This window comes from Sinohyriopsis cumingii, chromosome 5 (genome assembly GCF_028554795.1).
Source record: "Sinohyriopsis cumingii isolate HCF-2022 chromosome 5, ASM2855479v2, whole genome shotgun sequence".
Lineage (NCBI taxonomy): Eukaryota > Metazoa > Mollusca > Bivalvia > Unionida > Unionidae > Sinohyriopsis > Sinohyriopsis cumingii.
The window spans coordinates 74,047,982-74,069,083 of record NC_142965.1 but is presented as its reverse complement, the minus strand read 5'-3'; the positions used below and the strand labels follow the sequence as shown (position 1 = coordinate 74,069,083).

At 35.3% G+C, this 21,102-nt stretch overlaps 2 protein-coding genes and 1 long non-coding RNA gene across 4 annotated transcripts in view; 2 read left to right on the top strand and 1 right to left on the bottom strand.

The window, feature by feature from the left end:
- Positions 1–12,739, bottom strand: part of LOC149799451 (transmembrane protein 164-like) — a 97,335-nt gene extending 84,596 nt beyond the window's left edge. Inside the window, exon 1 of one of the 2 annotated variants that reach the window (XM_089958801.1) lies at positions 12,564–12,739. The gene's annotated coding sequence lies outside the window, so the exon portion shown is untranslated. Of the gene's footprint in view, positions 1–11,162; positions 11,251–12,563 lie in introns of those variants that run through there. The other variant, XM_089958802.1, reaches the window with a different exon arrangement.
- On the top strand, positions 766–9,938 carry LOC149799452 (uncharacterized). Its single transcript, XR_016421177.1, has 3 exons — positions 766–2,609; positions 8,714–8,835; positions 9,430–9,938. It is a non-coding gene; the product is annotated as an uncharacterized LOC149799452 (long non-coding RNA).
- A 323-nt stretch (positions 12,740–13,062) lies between the features above and the next one.
- The window catches only part of LOC149799450 (methylosome subunit pICln-like), a 32,693-nt gene continuing 24,653 nt past the window's right edge, over positions 13,063–21,102 (top strand). The window contains exons 1-2 of the mRNA XM_089958800.1: positions 13,063–13,249; positions 17,439–17,575. Of these exons, the coding sequence (XP_089814926.1) occupies positions 13,125–13,249; positions 17,439–17,575 (262 nt within the window). The 5' untranslated portion in view covers positions 13,063–13,124. The remainder of the gene's footprint in view (positions 13,250–17,438; positions 17,576–21,102) is intronic.

Below are 21,102 nucleotides of genomic sequence, written 5' to 3'. Positions count from 1 at the left end.
AAGCTGTCGTAGTCATCCATGATATTTGCCAAAAGCTGCCATAGTATGAGAAGAAAGATCATGATGCAAGAATAAGCAAACAAATTTATTTTTGTGTTTTTCTTGATTAATGTCAGGTGCCACTAAAAGTTTAATTGTTGTTCTTACAGTGGAAGCACCATTTGATGGCATATCAGCATTATCTGTATACAACTAAAATGTCACACATAAGGAAAACCCAACTGCTTTGACTCTGTCTTACAGAAGTGTTTTTTCTGTAGCCCGGAACCTTTCAGCACAGTAAAATCAGAAGAAGGCCATATAAACATCAGCAATGCATACTGGTCAACAAATTATCATCTGTAATATTTGTAAGCATATGCTCTTTGCTGAGACCATTAAGCAAATCCACTAAGTCACCTATAGACCCTTGATTTGATCAGTTCTGGCTGTGTGGTAAGTTTCTCTACTGTCAGGATTATTTTTTGCTTTGTTAAATCTTTAAGTAATATTAATTACTAAAACCCAAGCTCTCAGAAGCTTTATGTACCAACAATAAACCATTAATTAATCAAGGACATAAAGATACTTTTCAACAGCATATTCACACTACAGGGCATAGTAGAACCGAGCAGCAACACACTCACACATACATGATAAAGGTACATTGGTATATATACATGCATGCATACATACAAATATACATGTAGCATTATAACAGATAAACAAAGCATAGACAATTTGATATACACCGCTCCCTCGATAACTCGCGCCCGGATAACTCGCGATCCCGCTTATAACGCGGTGTCCGTCTTGGCTCCCGATTTTTTCCAGACAAAATGTATTTAAAATATCTTTAGAGAAGAATTAATTTCAGAGATCTCGAAAACGCTTAATTACGCGTATTTGGACGCCAATTTTTGATCTGGGACGCAGAAAATCACTGAGGCTGGAGTCCTCCGTACGCATGTAATAGGTGCGCGGGAAAATTCAAAGATTTGCCGGTCCTGTTTCAGCCACCTGCTTTGTGGGAAAATGTGTTGATCAGTTTACTGTGCTGATATTTACAATGACAGAATTCAGTGACTGAAAGACTCTTTGATGTACTGTTGCTATTTCATAAGAGTACATTAAAAAAAAAAGAACATGATGCAACAGCTAGGCGGCTAGTTCAAAGGCTTTGACTTGGCGGCCGAGTGAGAAAATATACTGATATTTAGTGATTGAATTCAGAGGCAGAAAGACCCAGTTTTAAAATCCTAGTGAGACGTCTGTTTAAAGATATCATATATTATGTAAGTTTTTAGGATAAATAGTTGTCATTATACTGTAAATAAACAGTCTGGTGAAATAGCGATCAATGAAAACTTCTGATAATTGTTAACAGGTGGCAACAGAGAATGAAATAAACACCAATTAAACGACTTCCTGTGTGAAAGTCACGTTCTAATCCTTTATTTCCGTTTCAGTGTAAACATTATAATCACAACATAGTCTGTTCATTGAAAACATGAAAAGAGTCAATCGACCGTCACATCGAAACCCGTGAGTACTTCTGTGAGAACCTAATTACATGTACATGCCGGCTTTGTTTTGATCAACAACTTGGGGAAGTGTTTGTTGCATTAAAAAAAATATCGATTACAAGAGACCTCGGGTGCTGAATTAAGGGTCTTGGAGCTGCCTTTGACGTAAAGCAAAACAGTAACAGAGACAACGACGACGATAGTGACTTCGAATGTTTCAGTGAAACTGATGTCATTAATGCCGAGGCTGTTTGGGAGAAATTAGTAAAGACTCATGGTCCTGAGATGGGCGTTTCTCTTGATGGAGGAGTGGATTTGTGCTGACAATGATTGCCCTACAGCCGAATACATGTCAGATGAAACTATAATTATTTCTATAGCGAACAAATTTGCAGCAGAAGACGATTCTAACTGGAGTAACACAAGTGTTGAAAGTGATGCAGACACAGATGTTGCACCCCCACCCCTCTGCACAGGAAGCAAATATTTTGATATTGCCATAAGGTGGCTGGAGACCCAAAATGTTGACTACGTAAAGCTCATGCAGTTGAGAAATCTGAGGGATTTTGCTTGGCGGCAGAGAAACCAAGGAGTAACACACACAAAAAAAATTAACTGATTTTTTCAAAAAGTGTATTGATATTTGTCAAGCGTGGCACAAACGGCAAGTATTAACTTGTCCTAATTTACGTTGTTTTAAATTTGTAGACCAATTAAATATGTCAGTACTGATTAACTCTTGTTTTTTTTTTTTTGTTTTCCATTTTACTTCTATCGCATTCAAATCTATCTATCTATCTATCGTTCGATCGACACTGTTTCTCGAAAAGAGTTGATCTTTTGTGTATAAAAAACTTCTAATTTGGCTCAAACAATAAAACTAGAATGTATACAATTCAACATAAAACTTAGTGACGTAGTACACAATGTGTGAAGTGGTACACATGTTCAGCGAACGGAAACCACGTGGAATAATGTTTTCGATGATCGCCTCAATATACTGTAATTAATCCTGAAATTTTTAATGTTGTCCTATGAGAAAATAATAAAGTACACCGTTATGAAGAGATATTTACTAACAGTTAATCTCAGAACGATTATAAAGTGAGTATTCAACAGTATAATCTGCCTACCCCCCCCCCATTTTTCCGTTATGTCGTCAATCACTTTATTGGTTTTGGGCTTATTTTATAGGTCCCTCGATAACTCGTCCCTCGCTTATAGTGCGGTCGATGTTTCTGGACCCCGATGTGCGCGAGTTATCGAGGGAGTGGTGTAATAACATTTGAGATATCATGTGACTGATGACCAGGCACTCTGATAATATCACAACACATAATCATTATACTCTACATACAGAATGTGCAGTTTCATAGTTTTGATATTACAACATTTTAAATATCACTTTATGTCTTCAGATTGGTCCAAATAAGCCAATGAAATTCTTGTACATTATTCTCATTACTAATTGGCTGCAATCATGAGAAAGTTTCATTACCCTGCTTATTTAAACTTTTTAAAACGGCCATACCTGAAAGCAGGTTAGCACAATTTGTATAAATTTGCAACGCCTTGATGAAATGATGCTGTCTAATTATGCCAAATTTTGCAGTGCAGTTTAAAACAAAATAAGTTGTTTAATGGTTGTTCTGCATGAATTTTACAAACAGTGGCCATATTTGGTAATGGACAAATGTCATTCATGCAAATCAACAAGACCTTAAAGCCAGAATACTTCCAGTAAACATAGGCACAAATACACCAATATACACTTTCTCCAAGGGCAGATATGAATGGCATCCTTTTTGCATTGGGATATTTGGCATGACAGATATGTCATGTTTGACGGAGTGTTCATTCAAATTCGTTATTTAAGCACCCAAAATTGCAAGAATTCAGTCTCAATTTGGAGCAGAAGTCAAATTTTATAAAAACATACCCAAAATTCATATTATTTCTGTTTGTAATCAATTGTTTTTTTAATAGAAAAACCACATGCCAAAGTTTATGGAAAAACACATAGACAGGTCCAATTCTTTAGTCTGGTTATAATTACCATTTTTTTTAAAACTATGCAGTGTACACATACACACACACACATATATCTGGGTGGTGGTGACAGCACTAATTTCACGTTATTATGAAAAAAGGTTAAAAGTACTCAATTGCCTCTTGCAAGATTGCAGAATTCCAAAGTGATTCTTCCACAGGCCCTTAATGAGTAAGTCAATGTGGTCATGCAGACACATTCATTTACTTTAAAGAAACAACTGTTAACACATTAACCTCTGGATGTTTATGTAGTTTTCGCCTGAAATTCGTGTAGGAAACACATTTTGAAAGCTATTTCTGAATAAATCCTAATAAACTTCCAGGTGATTTTCCAATAACATAATGCCTAGTTGCTGCGCATTAGCAGAAGGGTAAATGTTGTTCTTTTCTTTTTTTGTGCTTAAAGGACCCATTATCATCATCATCCAGTGTCTCACCAATTGTACGCTGATGACACCCAAATATACAAATCTAGCCACCCAACTGATGTTGATGCTACCATCCAAGGTGTAGAGAGGTGCATTTCTGATGTGAAATCATGGATGACATGTAACAAGCTGCAGATGAATGATGATAAAGCTGAGGCCATTCTGATCACAACAAAAAGATTTTCTCATTCACATCCTTTATCTCAAACAATAAATATCAGCAACGCCAACATTAAATTCACACAATCAGTACGAAACCTACGTGTTACTCTGGACAGTACTCTCACATTGCACCAACATGTCATGAACATATGCAAGGCTGCATATCTTGAGCTGAGACGCATCAGCTCAATTCACAAATATCTTTCAGTTGATTCCACTAAAACACTTGTGTTTATTAGTACTTTCAAAACTGGACTATTGTAACTCAATTCTGTCTGGTTCATCTCAATATCTACTCTAAAAACTTCAAAAAGTTCAAAACACGGCTGCTCGGATCATACTTAAGAGTACCACGATCAGAGCACACCTCCCCACTGCTCTGTACCCTACACTGGCTATCCATTCGATCCAGAATCAAACACAAAATTTGTTCTCTGTGCTACGTTTTACTGTCGGACTCTAGTCCAACATACCTATCTGACCTCACCCATGTGTATGCACCAGCAAGATACTTATGCTCCTCTTCTGACAATCATATACTCATTATTCCCACTATGAAAACAAAGTCATATGGACAGCATTCTTTTGCATACCAGGGCCCAGCAACATGGAATGAATTGCCCACTGAACTTAGACACAAAGACAGTGATCACATTCAAGAGGGCTCTCAAAACTCACTTATTTTGACTGCAAGAACAAACTTAAAGACTTAATAATGTTTCCTACCTGAAATATTCTCAGCATGTTTTTTTATTTTTTAATGTTTTTCTAATTTCATTTTGTTTGTTTTTGTAATAATATTATTGTATGTTTTTTTATCTTATATGTGTTGTCTAATGTTGTAAAGCGCTTAGAGCTTCTAAAAATTAGGTGCTATACAAAGTCCTCATTATTATTATTATTATTATGTTTGTAACTAGACCTCTCTTTATTCCAAATGCCCATCTTATCCTACTTTTTGCAAAGGTTCATCTGTCTGTTTGCAGATAATACCAGTTTGCCTTAGTTCTGAGACCAAAAAGTCTAAAAGCCATACACAAAATCAGATTCCGACCACAGGCAAATTTTGGGTGGAAAAAAATTGGGTCCAAAATATGAGGATTTTCCCCACTGTATTTTGTAGTACAACTAGAACTACCAGATTATTTGGTATCATTGTAGAGCTACTTCAGTCTACCTTTCTATAATACTACCCACTTTAGTTTATCATACATGACCATGACACTACAGAGCATGGCAGTAGGCTACTACCTCCTGCCACGTAAACTCATCACCAGGGGATAATGTGTTAAAAAATGTAATAAAAAATTAGGTTTACTAAAACCCTGACTGCTGACTGATCTGCACCTATACAGTCATCACAAAACTTCCAGACAAAAATTATTGATTGTACTGGACTTATAAATGGCCTTAGCTCTAAACAAGGTCAAGAGTAGTGGACATCAGGTCTAATCATTGCCATTATGCAGGTGATGGTACATTTTCAGTCAGGTGGCACATTCATCACAACATCAAAGTGCATGAGATTTAATCAGGTTTTCAGTGGAATACACCTCTTGTCTGGACTCATTGAAATATGTCCACATACTAAACATCAATTCTGTTGGTGGGTTGGCTTGTTTCTCTTTAGGTTATATTAATAATACTTTATTGTCTTTTCTCTCTTCACAATATTTAGTAATGCTTTTCTTGTTTACCTAAATGTATACAAATATACATGGTCAATAATTAATGAAACGATCCCATTTAATTAAAATGATCAGCAAGTCATCTTCTCCCCCCACCTAAATATACCCACTAAATTTACTGATCAGCTGACAGCTTTTATAACGTACATACTGTACCTTGTACAACTTACAAAGGTTTTGTTTTCTATACCTCTTATCTGGACATGATTCAGTTTGTGACATGTCTTTGTGGAATATATATGGACATGATTCAGTTTGTGACATGTCTTTGTGGAATATATCTGATAGTTTCATAAAACACCTTTATGGTTGTGTGATATCCTGATACTGTTATACATATGTACATGATGAAAAGAATTTATAGCGGAACTTGACTGGACATGCAGAAGATATGCTTTTGTGACATCTACAACAACCAAGAAACCACACAGTGGCTTCATAACTTCTAAAATGTGTCAAAAGACTTTTGATTCAAATGACACCCAACATGGTCCTTCTGAAAAACAGTTTTCAGTCAATGTAACATGACAAAAAAGAGAAAGGTTTTTCTTGACACATAATATATGCTCTTCACCTGTATAAACTAAGCAGTCATGCTTAATGCTCTTGGAAAACCATCTCCAGGGGTTAGATTAAAGAAGTGATTGTCAAAGAGGTGATAAAAAGGTGAGTAGGTCAGAAATAAACATCTATCCTTGCACAGATTATTAAGCTGACTGAGGTAGGGGAAGACAAATTTTATAACTTATGGTTGTTTCTGAGTTTTGAAAAAATGGTAACTAGAATTTTCTGATTGCATGGTAAATTACTGCAACTGCCCAAGATGGCTGCAATCAAAATATTCAAAAGCTTGTCTCCCTCTCACACACTCACAGAGCATACGACACTAGTAATTCATCATCAATCATGCTATTGGAAAGTGTCATACCTGTTGACATTTATTTCAGATCAGGAATTAAAAGAGAAACAAGTCCTTTTTTAATGGTGTTTTAATCTGATAAATCGTACCCCAAAATATAATGGTACTGTTGGGTAACCAGACTTGGTACCTTGATGTCCATTAGATTTCAAGCAGCTGACCACCCCTGAACAGAAACTTATCTATAATTTATATTCATCCGAGTTTGCATCATTTAATTTCACATTATCATTAATCGGATGTTATTATGGCGATGTCAAAACTGATAGGTAAATGTAAACTTTTCATGTAAAATTGTTGTTCAGTCATTACTCTACAAGCAAATACAACAACCATTGCAACTGGTTTGTCTTTATATCTGCCATATTCCTTTAGCCATAGCTAGCCAACATAAACAGCTGTCACATGCCTGAAGTGAGTGCTCTCATTTCATCCACTTACCAATGGGAAACCATGTTCTAGATTATCTGTTGTGTTATTGACAAAATAATGGCATTCACTAGTGTTGTTTCTTCGAGGATTCACCCTGAGGGAACAGTAGCATGTTCTAGGACCAATTAATCAGGTAACAGACACCCAACACATGGAATTTTTTTTACTTATGCATGTAGATGTTACACAGTATTCAACAACAGTATTATACGGATATGGGCAGACAGATGAGAATACTCTGATGGACGTATCTGACTCAATACAAAATCATAAAATTCCATTAGAATTTTTAAAATAATGTTTTCTATACATGTGTAATATTTTTGGGGTTGAATAATTGGGCTTTCACATTGGAAAAATGGTTGCCTGACAAATTTTTGGTTGTTGCTGGCTCCCAGGCAATGGATTTTCTACCCTTGGGTGGCATGATGTGTCGAGAGTCATGTGGGAGAACCCATTAGGCTGATTTGCATTGGTAAAGTACACAAAACTGGAACAACTGATTCATGTAAAGTCAGGTAGATCACAGAGATGTATGCTAAAGAAACAAAAATTACTCTTCCTTGGCACTAAGTATTGATTATTGACTAGTTCCTGATCAGTGGCAATGATTGTTTGAAGTCAGATTTTCCTTCAATAATATTTTACTACTTAGAACAGTGTGGAAGTATGAATCATTTTTTAAGGCAAAATTTCAAAATACAGCTATGATTCAGAGAAGCATGTGCCACTGACAATATGCCAAACAGAACTAAGAACTAAATTTTGAATTGCTGTGAATTTTAAAGCTGAATGCATTGGGCATTAAAATTTTACTGCATTTAAGCCAGAAAAACCTGTGATGGATCACTTCGACCTTTCTTTGTTTATCTCCCCCCATGTCAATGTAAACTTCAAAGGGGGAGCATTCCAACTCAGTGAAACTGACTGGGGTATCTTAACACAGTCCTTAGAAAGTAAACATTTGAGCTGCCAACCCTAACCGCTTGCTAGGAACCTATGTCCGCTTATCATTTTTTCAAAGAGATTTTGTCACGCAGTCGTTCACAGATTCTGAGCTGTCTAAACATGAGGAAAGGAATTATTTCTTTGGGAAAAATTTGGGACCGCTGACTACGACTGGGCCAAATAAATTAGGCATACACTTTACAGCAATCAGACTTTAAAGTGACTAACTTAGTCAAAATTATTTAAAATGTCATGGAAGAAGAAATTTAGTTGACTCCATGGAAGCATAAAGAGATTAGTGCTTTCCTGGTGAGACAAGAAAGAGACCAGGTGGTCAACTTGTAAAAAGAAAGACACTTTAACTGATATAACTTTTTTTGTACATTTTGATGATGGCGCAAATATTTAAGATGTATTTAATTTATATGTATCTTTCTGTACATATATTTGATCTGAGAATGTATTAACTCTATCACTGACATATCTAATATTCTGCTTAAAAAGACAAATGAAATACGCTTTATATTTTCAACTAAATGTTCCTATTTTATTAAATACATTACCTATCTTTTCAAACAGTAGTGTACATAAGCTGAAGTCCCAATGCATAGTTTGTACAGATATGTAATGAAGCAATGACAGGGTTTAGTGCTAGGACGCACAATAGCAATAAGGAAGTTCTGAAAGAGAACAGTAATAAGGTATGCAATTTTATTTTCACATAATATTCTATTATTTCATTGTTTGTTTTATGCAAATATGTTTGCTATCACTAGGTTTCCATATTATGTATCGTTTATTCAATTTTTTTAAATGTGTTGTTGCTAGAGTTTATGCAATTTACCTTTTAATTTTACAGTTATTAGTTCACTGGAAGAATTGATTGCATGCGATCTAAATGTCATGTGTAGGATTTCATAGGGTTATACGAAATAACTTCCTTTGTTTGTTAGAACGATACATACTACTATGAGTTAACAATAATTACCTAATTATATCCGATTTTGTAACGTCTGAATAATCTTGTAGGTTAAGGGTTGCTGTGGGTTACAATTTGTGAATATCATGCAATAGCAATCGAACATGTAGTAGCATGTAAATGAATACACTAATATTCGATAGAGGCTCAAGTGGTAATTTAAGATCTGATGTTGGAAGTGAGGTCAATATCCAACTGTACAAAGTCAGAATTTACACAGTGTGTGGAGCCAACATGCTTTGAATAACGTAAGTGAATTGTATATACATCAAGAGAGTGGGGTACACCAAATTATGGGGTAATTTTGTCCTTTAAGGAACAGCTTTCTGAGAGAAAGATGGTATCGTCTGAAGAGAGGAGTCTGAGGGAAAGAAGCACCAGTTCAGAATAAAAGGACCAGGAATTCCATGAAGGGGACAAAGCATAGAGATTAGGAAGGATGAACTTGGAGACGCTGACATACAGTCCAGACAGGAAGATGATGCAAATCAATTGTGGACATTGCACTCTTTTCACCTCTTGTTATGATGATGAAATATATCCAAATTAGACACACCTGTTAAATTCTATTGATATAATCTAACTTGAACTGGAATTGCTGTTATTAATTCGTTCTGATTAAATTTGTTATTTTGTTGTCAACGGGAGCTAGTATTGCCTTATTTCTTCCCAGTATTCTCACTCAGTTCTCTGTTGAATTTCCATTCTTCTTTCACTCCCGTTGGGCTATAGTATCAAGGGAGGTCACCCTCTAGATAACGCCAGCCAAACCCAATTAACCACCCCTCTTACTAAGAGGGTGACATTACAGTTCAACAGCATGCAAGAGGATTTTAATAAATGCACTTAGTGCAAACACAATCTCGCCATCAGTTACTTTTGACTGTCAACATAATAACACCATCCAGCATCAGGACAATGCACAAATGCAGAACTTGACCCTATAAATTATTAATACATTTAAACATTCCAAATAGTATTGCATATTTGACTAACTCATAGCTACTGCAGAAAGATCATCTTCTATGCCATGGAAAATTTTGCAAGATCATTGGAAAAGTTGAAGCAACAGTGCCATACACAGCTGATATGATGCCATACACAATCGGATGAGTATAAAGAGGACTGTACACTTGCATTAACTTCAACCACCCACATCTACAGACAATAGCAAAGATTGCATTTAGTAAACGCTGACTTCCACTGTCCAACGGATTTTAAAGACAGCAACTTGGTGTATTGTTTTGTTTATTTTCTATGTGATTGTGATTATGTGAGGTGTTTGTGGTGATAATACCCTTTTTATTTTTTGCTTTGTTGGTTTTAACAACACTTTTAACACATTAATGCCTAGATGATGACAAGGAAATTGTAGATATTATGTAGAGGAATGGGACACAAGCTGGTATTAAACCTGTGAAACTTGAATTATAAGTCCAATACTTTCCAACTGCAGCTCCCTGTTGATACTTAACAATGCTAAGTTTGCCATCTATTTCCTGTTTCAAAGTGTATTCAATGCCTCAGACAAAAACTGTACATATTTAATTCACATTTCCAGTCACTTTCTATAGGCTTATATGAGTAGATAACTTATTTTTAATTGTACAACATCACTTTTTAAAAGCCCATCCCAAAACTTATAAATATATAATTACAAAGGTGCAGTTTCTGCATCGATTTTGTAAACATTTACTGGCAGTAAACTAGACTAAGCTGTTAACATGAACCACCATGTCAATCAATTCTGCGCAATGATATGGTCATTTCTGTAAACAATGGATCATGTGTTATTTTGGGTCAAAAATCCATTTTGTACCAAGAAAGTAAGATCATACTTTAATTAAGAAAAGTGACGTACATGGAGTGTACAAAAACACCCCCATTTCGACTTGAAATGCATGTGAAAATGTAATTTCTAAATGTCAACATGAAGACCCACTCCATGACCTTCTTGAACCAGTAACCCAGAAAATTCTATTTACTATGTACATGTATCTTCTAGAACCATATAAATAAATACATAATTTAAAAGATGAAAATGTTTACCTTAAAAAAAGTTTACCCACATGTGCAAAATCGTCTGCTACCCAACATGTCAACTTGATGCTAGAATGTAACTCTCAAGAAATTCTCAGGCATATAGTCTGTTTCTGAATTCTTTTGTCATTTTCCCCAATAAACAAGACATTTCAAACACATTACATCCTGTTCATTGTTTCTCTTCCACACAATAGCTAATTTTTTCTAAAATGTTTAACTTTATTAATTTTTTTTTACAAGATTGGTTTAGTCTGCCTAATATATCTTGCCAGTGTTACTGGCACTGTTATGTTGGATTTTGTAAAACTAGCTATAAACCTGACCTAATTACTCGACAACTGCTGACAGAAACAGTTCAAAGTAATGTATTTCATTTATATAGCCCAATGAATAAACATTACATCTTTTCAGAGCTGTGTGCATAATAGGCAACATATCTAGAGCCATGAAAACATGGGAGTGGTACCCTGTGCATCCAAAATTAATATTAGTTTGAACAGAATATTCCGGTGACCATTGTTTCTTTTCAAATGGCAAGCACTGCAGTATTTTATTTTCATCAATCGGTCGAATTTGGTACGCGTTTTGCTTCAATATTGGTGACGGAAACATTATGTGCTCAAAAATGCCCAACAGCATTGTAAATATTTAAGGCTTAATATTTAACTGATCAATGCATCCAACTGACCTCTTGCAAGCTAAGACATTTGAAACAAATTGTAGTCATATTTATATTAATACAGTATTTAAGGTCTGCACCAGTTTTCACATGGAATCAGTACTGCATGTGTGTTAACTGTTTTGAATACTATACAGTATCTGTCAAGTGTAGATTCGAAATATACAGCACAATCATATATAAATAACAATTGTGTGGAAACTGGTTACATGCAGCAATCGGTGCAGACACTATAAAAAAATATTAATGTACACGGTTACATACACCTTTGCTTACATCGAAAATCAATGAATTCTTTACATTAAGAAACTGGTGAAATGTTAGTGACTTTGCAACTCCACACACATAAATTTATATCAATTAAACATTTTAACAAACAAGAAAGTTTAGATATATCTCTATATATATGATGAATTTTTTTCCTGATGATGTAAATTGATACCCCCCCCCCTCCCCATGATACCAGACTCTGGACCTACTCCGGCTGGCTTATTCCACGTGGATTTGGGCTAGAAGCAGATCGGAAAGGATTTGTGGTGGATTGCCATGAAAGGTAGGGTCGTGTGGGTTCTAGAAATATGATATCCTGAACACAACACAGTCCAAAAGTGGACAACATCCTCCACTCTGCTACCAATCCGCCCCATTATGCCGTAACTTATGGACCAAATCGCAACCTCCTTACCCTGGACTACAGAATTCGTGACTTATGCCTTTAGTATACATACCAAGTTCTCCACGTAGGTCTATATGAAACATCTGTGCTCGTTTCAGATCTAGTAAACGTCCATCGCGTGACAAACGGAGGCAGTGGGCTTTAACAAAGACATGTATATTGTTCTGTTAAGGTCAGTGTATCCAAATTGCATGCAGGTAGCATTTGATGTGGGGTTTTGGCCGAACAACGTTTATATGGGAACTTTATTATTCAATAAAATAGTACAGCAGCTGTTGCGAATAATCATACGTGAAGAACAGACAGTATATTTTACAAAATAAATGTACAGACAGCCAAATTTTAATAAATAAGTCATCAAGTTTGAAAATATTTTATAAGTATGTCCACGTCTTATTTCAAAAGGTGAGCGTCTGCAAAATTTATAAATGTATATTCATTCGCCTTTTCCGTTCGGGATAAGAATGCTTTCTTCTAAAATGATTGGATAAATATATTTTCTGTTCATGATCATTTAGACGTTTGCAAATTGATATCTGTGACGTTAAGACAAGCGTTTATGGGTCTTAAATTTTACCAACGTGAGACGCACGCTGAATAGAGTAATACAGAAATGGTTAAAATAACCATTTCTTGCCTTTCTCCGCCAGAGGAAGGCATTCGTCATAAAGAAGAAAATATTGTGGCAAATATTGAAGGAAGAGACCTTGGAAATGGGACTCTTTACATTACAGAAAGGTGGTTGTAATTGTAATATTTATTGCAACATCGTACCATCATGTAGGCCCTTTACAGTATTCGGTACAGTTTAGCCTTATGGTCCAATATACAGTTGGTTTACAGAAATGACTCTCAGCAGTGCTTATATTACTCCCATACTTGGTTACTATGTACTTGTTTGGGGACCGTGTTTAAGTGACTAACATGTTACATAAGAATGGTGACAAGGCAAGCATATATAACCGTTTTAGACAAGTCCATTATAATGGGTGGCACGAAACTTTTTAAAAGAATTTATTATCTTGCTCTTTGAACGTAGATAAATATCACACGGGTACTTCAAAGTAGAAATGTTTTTAAAATTGTAATAAAAAGAGTATTGGTGAAATGTTTGTCACTTCCACAATTTTTGGAGGATTTGTTTGAATCGTATGTTATTGGCTCACTTTCCCGTTTATTTGATTCCTCCCCCATCAATTTCAACAACAAAAGGCTTAAATGATATACAATATGCACATAAACATAGTCCTTTAATTCAGCAATGTATATGTTCTAACTAGAATATTGACAGAGTACCATACAATATTAACTTATTCACGTTTTGAAATGAACATGAATTTCTTTAGTAATACTGTTGTCATAGTTACATGGATAGGTCTGTTTTCAAGCAACAGTTGTGATGTAGTTCACAGTTTTTGATACTCAGTAATTCCATGAATTTGGAATTACATCTCTTCAAACACATGTACGCGACTTCTTCCTATTTATTTGTTTAGTTTGTTTTAGAAATATTAAAACTAGACATTGCAAGTATTGGACACAGATAACAGTTTTTACTGAAATGGACTATTCTAGACACCAGAAATTAACAGTGAGCAGTCTTTCTGCATGTTTATATCAAGAGCTTCCATTTCATTTGAAATGCCAATAAGTTGATAGTATTAAGGTTCTCCTGGTGACAATCAGGTCAGAAGCTATAAAGTGATGAATGTAATTAAGTTTTGTGCAGTGTTTTTATCTGTGTTGCTTTTTGTTTTTAAAATTGGAGGGTGCAGTACAAACAGACGGTAGAGTGTGAATACTATAGATGTGTGGTTGATGCAAGTGCACAATAAGGTTTACTTGGGGATGATGGGCCACCTTTTTTTAAATGTATTGAATAATTATAGAACAAATGGGAATAATTGGGCAATTCAGTTTGTCATCACTGCTTTGTTGCTTTGAAGATTTTATTGAAACATTGTAGCCTGAGTATGAGGATTGTATGGATGGGCAATAATATAAATTTTTTATCTCCAGCCCACTTCAAAGGAAATTTCTTGAGGAAAAAAAAGAGAGCAAAAATGGGCATTTTGAGAATTCAGCTCATATGGTGGCGCTCACCAGATAATATGTACTTTTGAGAGAGTGACGTATGTAAGGTGAAGTAGTTCGCATTTAAAACATGCACAGTGGAGAGAATGTTGGCATATCTCTATGCTACATTAATGTAATGTGGATGATTTTTCTTTTGGATATTGTACTTTTGGAAATTTTACATGATTTAAGTACACTGCTAACTAAAATGACTGCTCCCTTGTGTTAAAAAATCAGTCTGAATTAGTCTAAAGTGCACTATACATAGCAGATATTAAAATAGGGAAAATGAATTTTGCCAGACTAGACAATACCAGCTTCTGAAAGTACAATGAATGAATTACCAAATATATAAAATGTAAAAGAAGTTATCGGCTCTTTTTTATACAATTGACCTCTGAAGTTCAGGAAGTGAAAATGACCATGTAGAGCTAGCACTTTTTTGAAAGGTGCACATTTGAAGTAAGGCCAAGCTGTATACTCTATAACCCATAGTACACCCATCAACCATACACCAAAATAAAGGGAATTAAAGGTTCTTTGCATTATACCTAAGATATACAAAGTCTTTTTTAAATAGCCAGTAAAACCAGTGAGGAGAGCCGGGGAAATTCTTTTTCTTTAAAATCCTAACCCTATGCAAAATGCGAAACTGTATAGCGCCACCTTAAAGAAAATATAAAAATGTTTGCAATTATTTTTTTTATTTTCATATAATTATGTATGATGTTCTGAATAAAATGGTACATTCATATTGATGTTAAGCATGAAAATAAGCTAATTATGATCATTTTTCTCTTGCTTACATAATTTGCCATGAGTATGTTTGTGTGAGTAGTGACCTTAATTATGGGGAAATTAGAAGTCTTAGAATATAGGAATAGAGTCAACTTAAATTTAAAACTGTTGCAATAAGTGACAGAAATATATGGTGAAAATGTTTCTTTTCATTTATTTGCAATGAAATAAAAAAATAAATGAAGAGAAAGTGAATTCGCTTCTTCCATATTAAACAATAGGCAAATATTTTACACTTTGACCTTTGACCTTTATGAACCTGATGAGTTACCTCCCTTTTCTAATTGTAAAATTCTTTGTTGATCTCTCTGAAATAATTATGGCTAGTTTCATGTTCCTGTCATTCAGCATAACATTGGTTGCTATGTTTACAAAATGTAATGTGCATTCTTAAAATAGCTCACTTTTATCATGGGGGGGGAGGCTGGACTTGTTAGAGACTCTGACACTCATAAATACTGTTCTGTGGGGGGAAAGGCAGGAGAATTATTCCAAAGGATTGTTTTGATGCTTGCGACTTAAATGTTTCAGCCATATAAACATAATTAAATCATACAAAAATAATACCTATATCTTCTTTATGGTGGCGCTCACCAGATAATATGTACTTTTGAGAGAGTGACGTATGTAAGGTGAAGTAGTTCACATTTAAAACATGCACAGTGGAGAGAATGTTGGCATATCTCTATGCTACATTAATGTAATGTGGATGATATTTCTTTTGGATATTGTACTTTTGGAAATTTTACATGATTTAAGTACACTGCTAACTAAAATGACTGCTCCCTTGTGTTAAAAAATCAGTCTGAATTAGTCTAAAGTGCACTATACATAGCAGCTATTAAAATAGGGAAAATGAATTTTGCCAGACTAGACAATACCAGCTTCTGAAAGTACAATGAATGAATTACCAAATATATAAAATGTAAAAGAAGTTATCGGCTCTTTTTTATACAATTGACCTCTGAAGTTCAGGAAGTGAAAATGACCAAGTAGAGCTAGCACTTTTTTGAAAGGTGCACATTTGAAGTAAGGCCAAGCTGTATACTCTATAACCCATAGTACACCCATCAACCATACACCAAAATAAAGGGAATTAAAGGTTCTTTGCATTATACCTAAGATATACAGTCTTTTTTAAATAGCCAGTAAAACCAGTGAGGAGAGCCGGGGAAATTCTTTTTCTTTAAAATCCTAACCCTATGCAAAATGCGAAACTGTATAGCGCCACCTTATCAGTTGTCACAAATTGCTTGGAGACTTGTATTAAAATTGCGCTCGGTCTGTGATTGCTGTAGATACACAACTGCATTTTCTTTAGGCGATTGTAGTCCACCTGGGCATAAGCAGAATGAGGTTGGTATACATGGCCATCGTCAGTCATTGACCTCCTGACAACAATTGCTATTTTTAACTTCTCACAAATTGTTATATTAATTTCAACCAAATATTAAACAGTGTCCTGGCATCAAGGTCTTAGATTTCAAAAGATGATACAGATCCACCTTTACTAAAACTATAAAATCCTGCCAATCATCCATTAAAATTGCCATTTTATTGAATTTCTTTTGGCGAGATATGTGGCTTGTGCAGTTGCAAAATAAGGTGCGACCTTTTCACCTGGCCCATATTTGGGGACATATGAAAAAATATAAAAACAAAGAAAAAAGTGGGGTACTTTGAGAATTTGTATGTCCTTTCACACACTGCTTTGAAGATTCTATTGAAATTTTGTTAGTACAGTAGATTTTGTTCTTTTCCTATTGTTCATTTATAGGGAAGATTTTATCATTTTTTATTTCTTCAAAAACAAGGGGAATTTTGAGAAGCCAGTTTTTACATGTAGTATGTAAGCAACCTTAGGCAGTATTGCTACTTAACATCTTTGATGTGCAGGGAACATTCTGATATTTCATGTTGATATTTTATATTTTATTGTTCCCAAGATTTTAAGAGATGGGGAATTTATACTTTCTACCATACAAATAAAACATGTTCAGATTTCAGATAATATATAATCATTTCATATATCACTCTCTTTGCTTATATTCAGTCAGCTGTCATGGTTAGGCCAGCAAGGACATGGATTTTCTTTGTTTTACCCAGCCATCAGTCTGCATGCCATATCCAGGGATTTAAACAGTTTTCCAGATGAATGTCTCTACTTGCAAGTGGATGGTAAAATGATAGGTAGGTTCTTCTCATTAATGGCAAATACAGACTAACTCATTCTCCACTATCGACCTTTATCAGATTTTGTAAATAGCTTGTACAGTAGTTAGTCCCCCTCTTATAAGGCCACCCCTACTGCAGCAGAGAAATGGCCTTATAATGAGGGTAGCCTTTCTAGAGGGGGATGACAAATGTAAATAGTAAATACATATGAAGAAAGCCACAAGTACATTTAATTCTAAAACATTTAATATTTTCATTAAAATATAACATGCATGTTGTGAAATAAATGAAAAACAAACTGTTTCATCATTTTCAAAAGAATGTTATGAATAACCATTGATATAGTTTTAAAACTGTCTTTATAATTATGTTACAGATCACATCATCTGTCACTCTGTTGGTAACAGGCTAAAAAACAAACCAGTCTCGTCACAGTTAAAGATATCCTTGCTGTCATATCCCCTGCATATATCGTTTAGTCTTTTGTTCCAATCTTCGACAACTTCATTATTAACATCAGCTGATTCTTCACTAAGGACGTAACACTTAATATTGATAACATTTAATATTGTGTCGCACTTGAAATCTGTGCAACCATCCATTGCGGTAAAGTCATATCTCAATTCAACTAACAAAATTGTTGCTTTTTCTTGACATTCAAATCAGGATACAGACATCTCCTGGCTCAAACAATCTTCCTTTCTTTGTCCATTTCACCTTCCCACTTTTGCAGAATTGTTTCCTTATCTTTCACAATATTGTTTATCTGAGTCTTTCCGACATCGTTTTTTGCAAGGATCCTCGACCCCACTTGAACCTCTTGGTCAGTTGAAATACTTTCTCTTCTAAACTGAGAATTTTTATTTTCCTCGATGACATGTTGATCTTTTTGCAGTAAGTTATTCATGTTGCCAACTACAATACTGATAAAACAATTTTTTATGCATCTAAACAAATTGCCATGTATTTTTAAAGGAAGTGATCTTGTCACTTGATTCATTAGTCGCAGTCTGGTACCCTGTTTCTTTACACTAAGTGAGTGAAGCCAAAACGGCTTAGATATGCACCATTTAACATCACGCAGATTTGACCTCATGGCCGTTAGGATTTGTAATTTTGACAATTATTGTCATTAGTAATAGCCACAAATTGTCAAAGTGAACATCTTACTAAGGGAAGCCATATTGGCTATCAAACCATTTTCCTGCTGAATTGTGTATTGTACATCAGTGCTGCCACTTCTCAGCTGTTACTACTGTTCAATAATTGTAATTTTAACAATTATCAAAGTGACAAAACCGGACATCTTAAGATAACAGAACAGTAAGGCAAATGGGATTACACGTACTTACCCTTTTGTATGGATTAAAATTTGAGTCTTTCTCAGCTTTATGGAATAAATGTGGCTTCTCGTGAGGCATAAATGATATAATATTAACCTTAGTGGTACATGTACTTTAGTCAACACTTCTTTCAGTAACGAAAACCTGACATCGGGAAATGGAAATTGGATTACTTAACACACGTTATGAATAAAATACTGGTTCTGGATACATATCAAAATAAAAATGCGGCCGCTTGTGAGGGGTAAATTTTATATTATTGCACTAATATGCTGGTTGCGTTAGCCGGGTGGCCTTTCGTGAGGGGTACTTTTGAACACAAACTCGTCGGTGCCAATGGATTCTGGCCGTAAGGAGTGGGTGGCCACTGGTCAGGGGGGCCGTTCAAGACGGGGACTACAGTATTGGTTTAACAAGAGTCCTTTAGCTTACAGGGACAAAGGACAAATGTCAAGGTCAGTTAGGAAGAAGAAAACATAATTCTTCACAGTAACATTAGAGTTTCAAACTGACAACAAAATTTTTTGGGGTACAGAAGATATCTATTGATTTGGGTGTAAACAGATTAAAGGTCAAGGTCACTAACTTTAAGAGGAAAAATGTTTTCCACACAGTAATAGTAGTTCAGTATAGACCTAGACAAACTTTATGGATGGCTTATGCTTGGACCAAGGTAGAAGCTGACTGATATGGTCATTGGTGCTATAAATAATGTGTATTTTTGCATAGTTCTGGACTATATATTCTCACCAATGTTCATGTAAAGTACACATTGGGTAAGCCAATTGATTTTCTGGCCAATAACAAGTCCATTAGATGGAAGAAAAAAGTGTTTTTTGCATAATGACTTTAGTTCTATGGTGCATACCTTGGCTAGAGTTTGTGCAGGCTTGCATCATGTCATTTTTGGGTCAGAAGGTGGTTGTTGTGACTGAATTTTTTTTTTTTGCACAGTAGCTTTTGTTCTAGAATAAATTCTTTGATCATACATTGTGGCAGGCTTGCAGTTAGGGGTCATCCATTTACTATGCAAAAATCTGACAAAGCTTGACCCTGCATACTTTTTTGCACTCCTCACCTGTGTACTCTATGCTTGATGCACACACACCCCATTCTACAGAACAGCCTATGTGTAATCCACACAGAAACCATACAGGATTAATGATATTAACATGTTTAATAAAACTGATAGTCCACCGATGTTGAATGTCTGGCTGCATCAAAGAAATAAGCTGGGTAACTTTGAACGGTTTGTCTGGTGTCTGCTAAAATTCAAATGCTGACTGAACCCAGTCGAACAGGTTATGTATTAGACAAATTATTATTGAGGCCCCCCCTCCCATTTCTTATGGATACGTACATTTACAGTAGTCCCCCCCCCCCCAAGCATATGCATTTGGATCCCCATCCCCGCCTCCATGCATACATACTAAATGGATGGTCCCATAAGGTAATAAAGATATTTTTGGTTTTGGCATATAAATGTTGATGGTCATAGTCATTGTAAAGTATGATAAGAAAATAATTTTTTTTAGTAAGTATAGTTCAAGATTTGCACCTTTACCAATGATGAAGGTCAGATGTGCCTGCAGGTCAGTAATCTCCAGAGTCAACCATACTCCACTAGTTTAGAGCATTATTGCTCATATTACTCTTGTAGGGCAAGGTTATAGGGAATTCATGCATAACTCGTCCTTAAGATAAAGTCACATCAAGATGGAGTTTTCACCAGAGCATTGTTCACTAGTTTTGAATAAAATTGTTCTGCTCAGACATATTATATGGCCACCACAGCAGAAATCTTTTAGAACCTTGTTATCGCTACTCCACCTGAATGGATGGTCATGTTAAAATGGGGGTGTTCACTAAAAGACTTTGTGTTAAGTGCAGAGAGATATATAGAATCTATGTTGGGGTTTGGAATGAGACAAGGAAATCCCAGTCATGGGGTTACATTATTTGTCTCTCCACGAGGCTTACTGAGTGGGGAGATGTATAATATAACCCAATGACTGGGATTTCTTTGTCTCAATCTAAACCCCAACGTAGATTATTTTTCTCACCCAATATTTTCCTTTAAAGTAAAAAGAACTTTTCAAAGTGTAATATAGTTCACATGCAAATGTTTACATGTGGCTCATTAATACAAGTATGTTAATGAGGGCTGTGATGTGACCGTTTCATCCAAAGTACACAGTT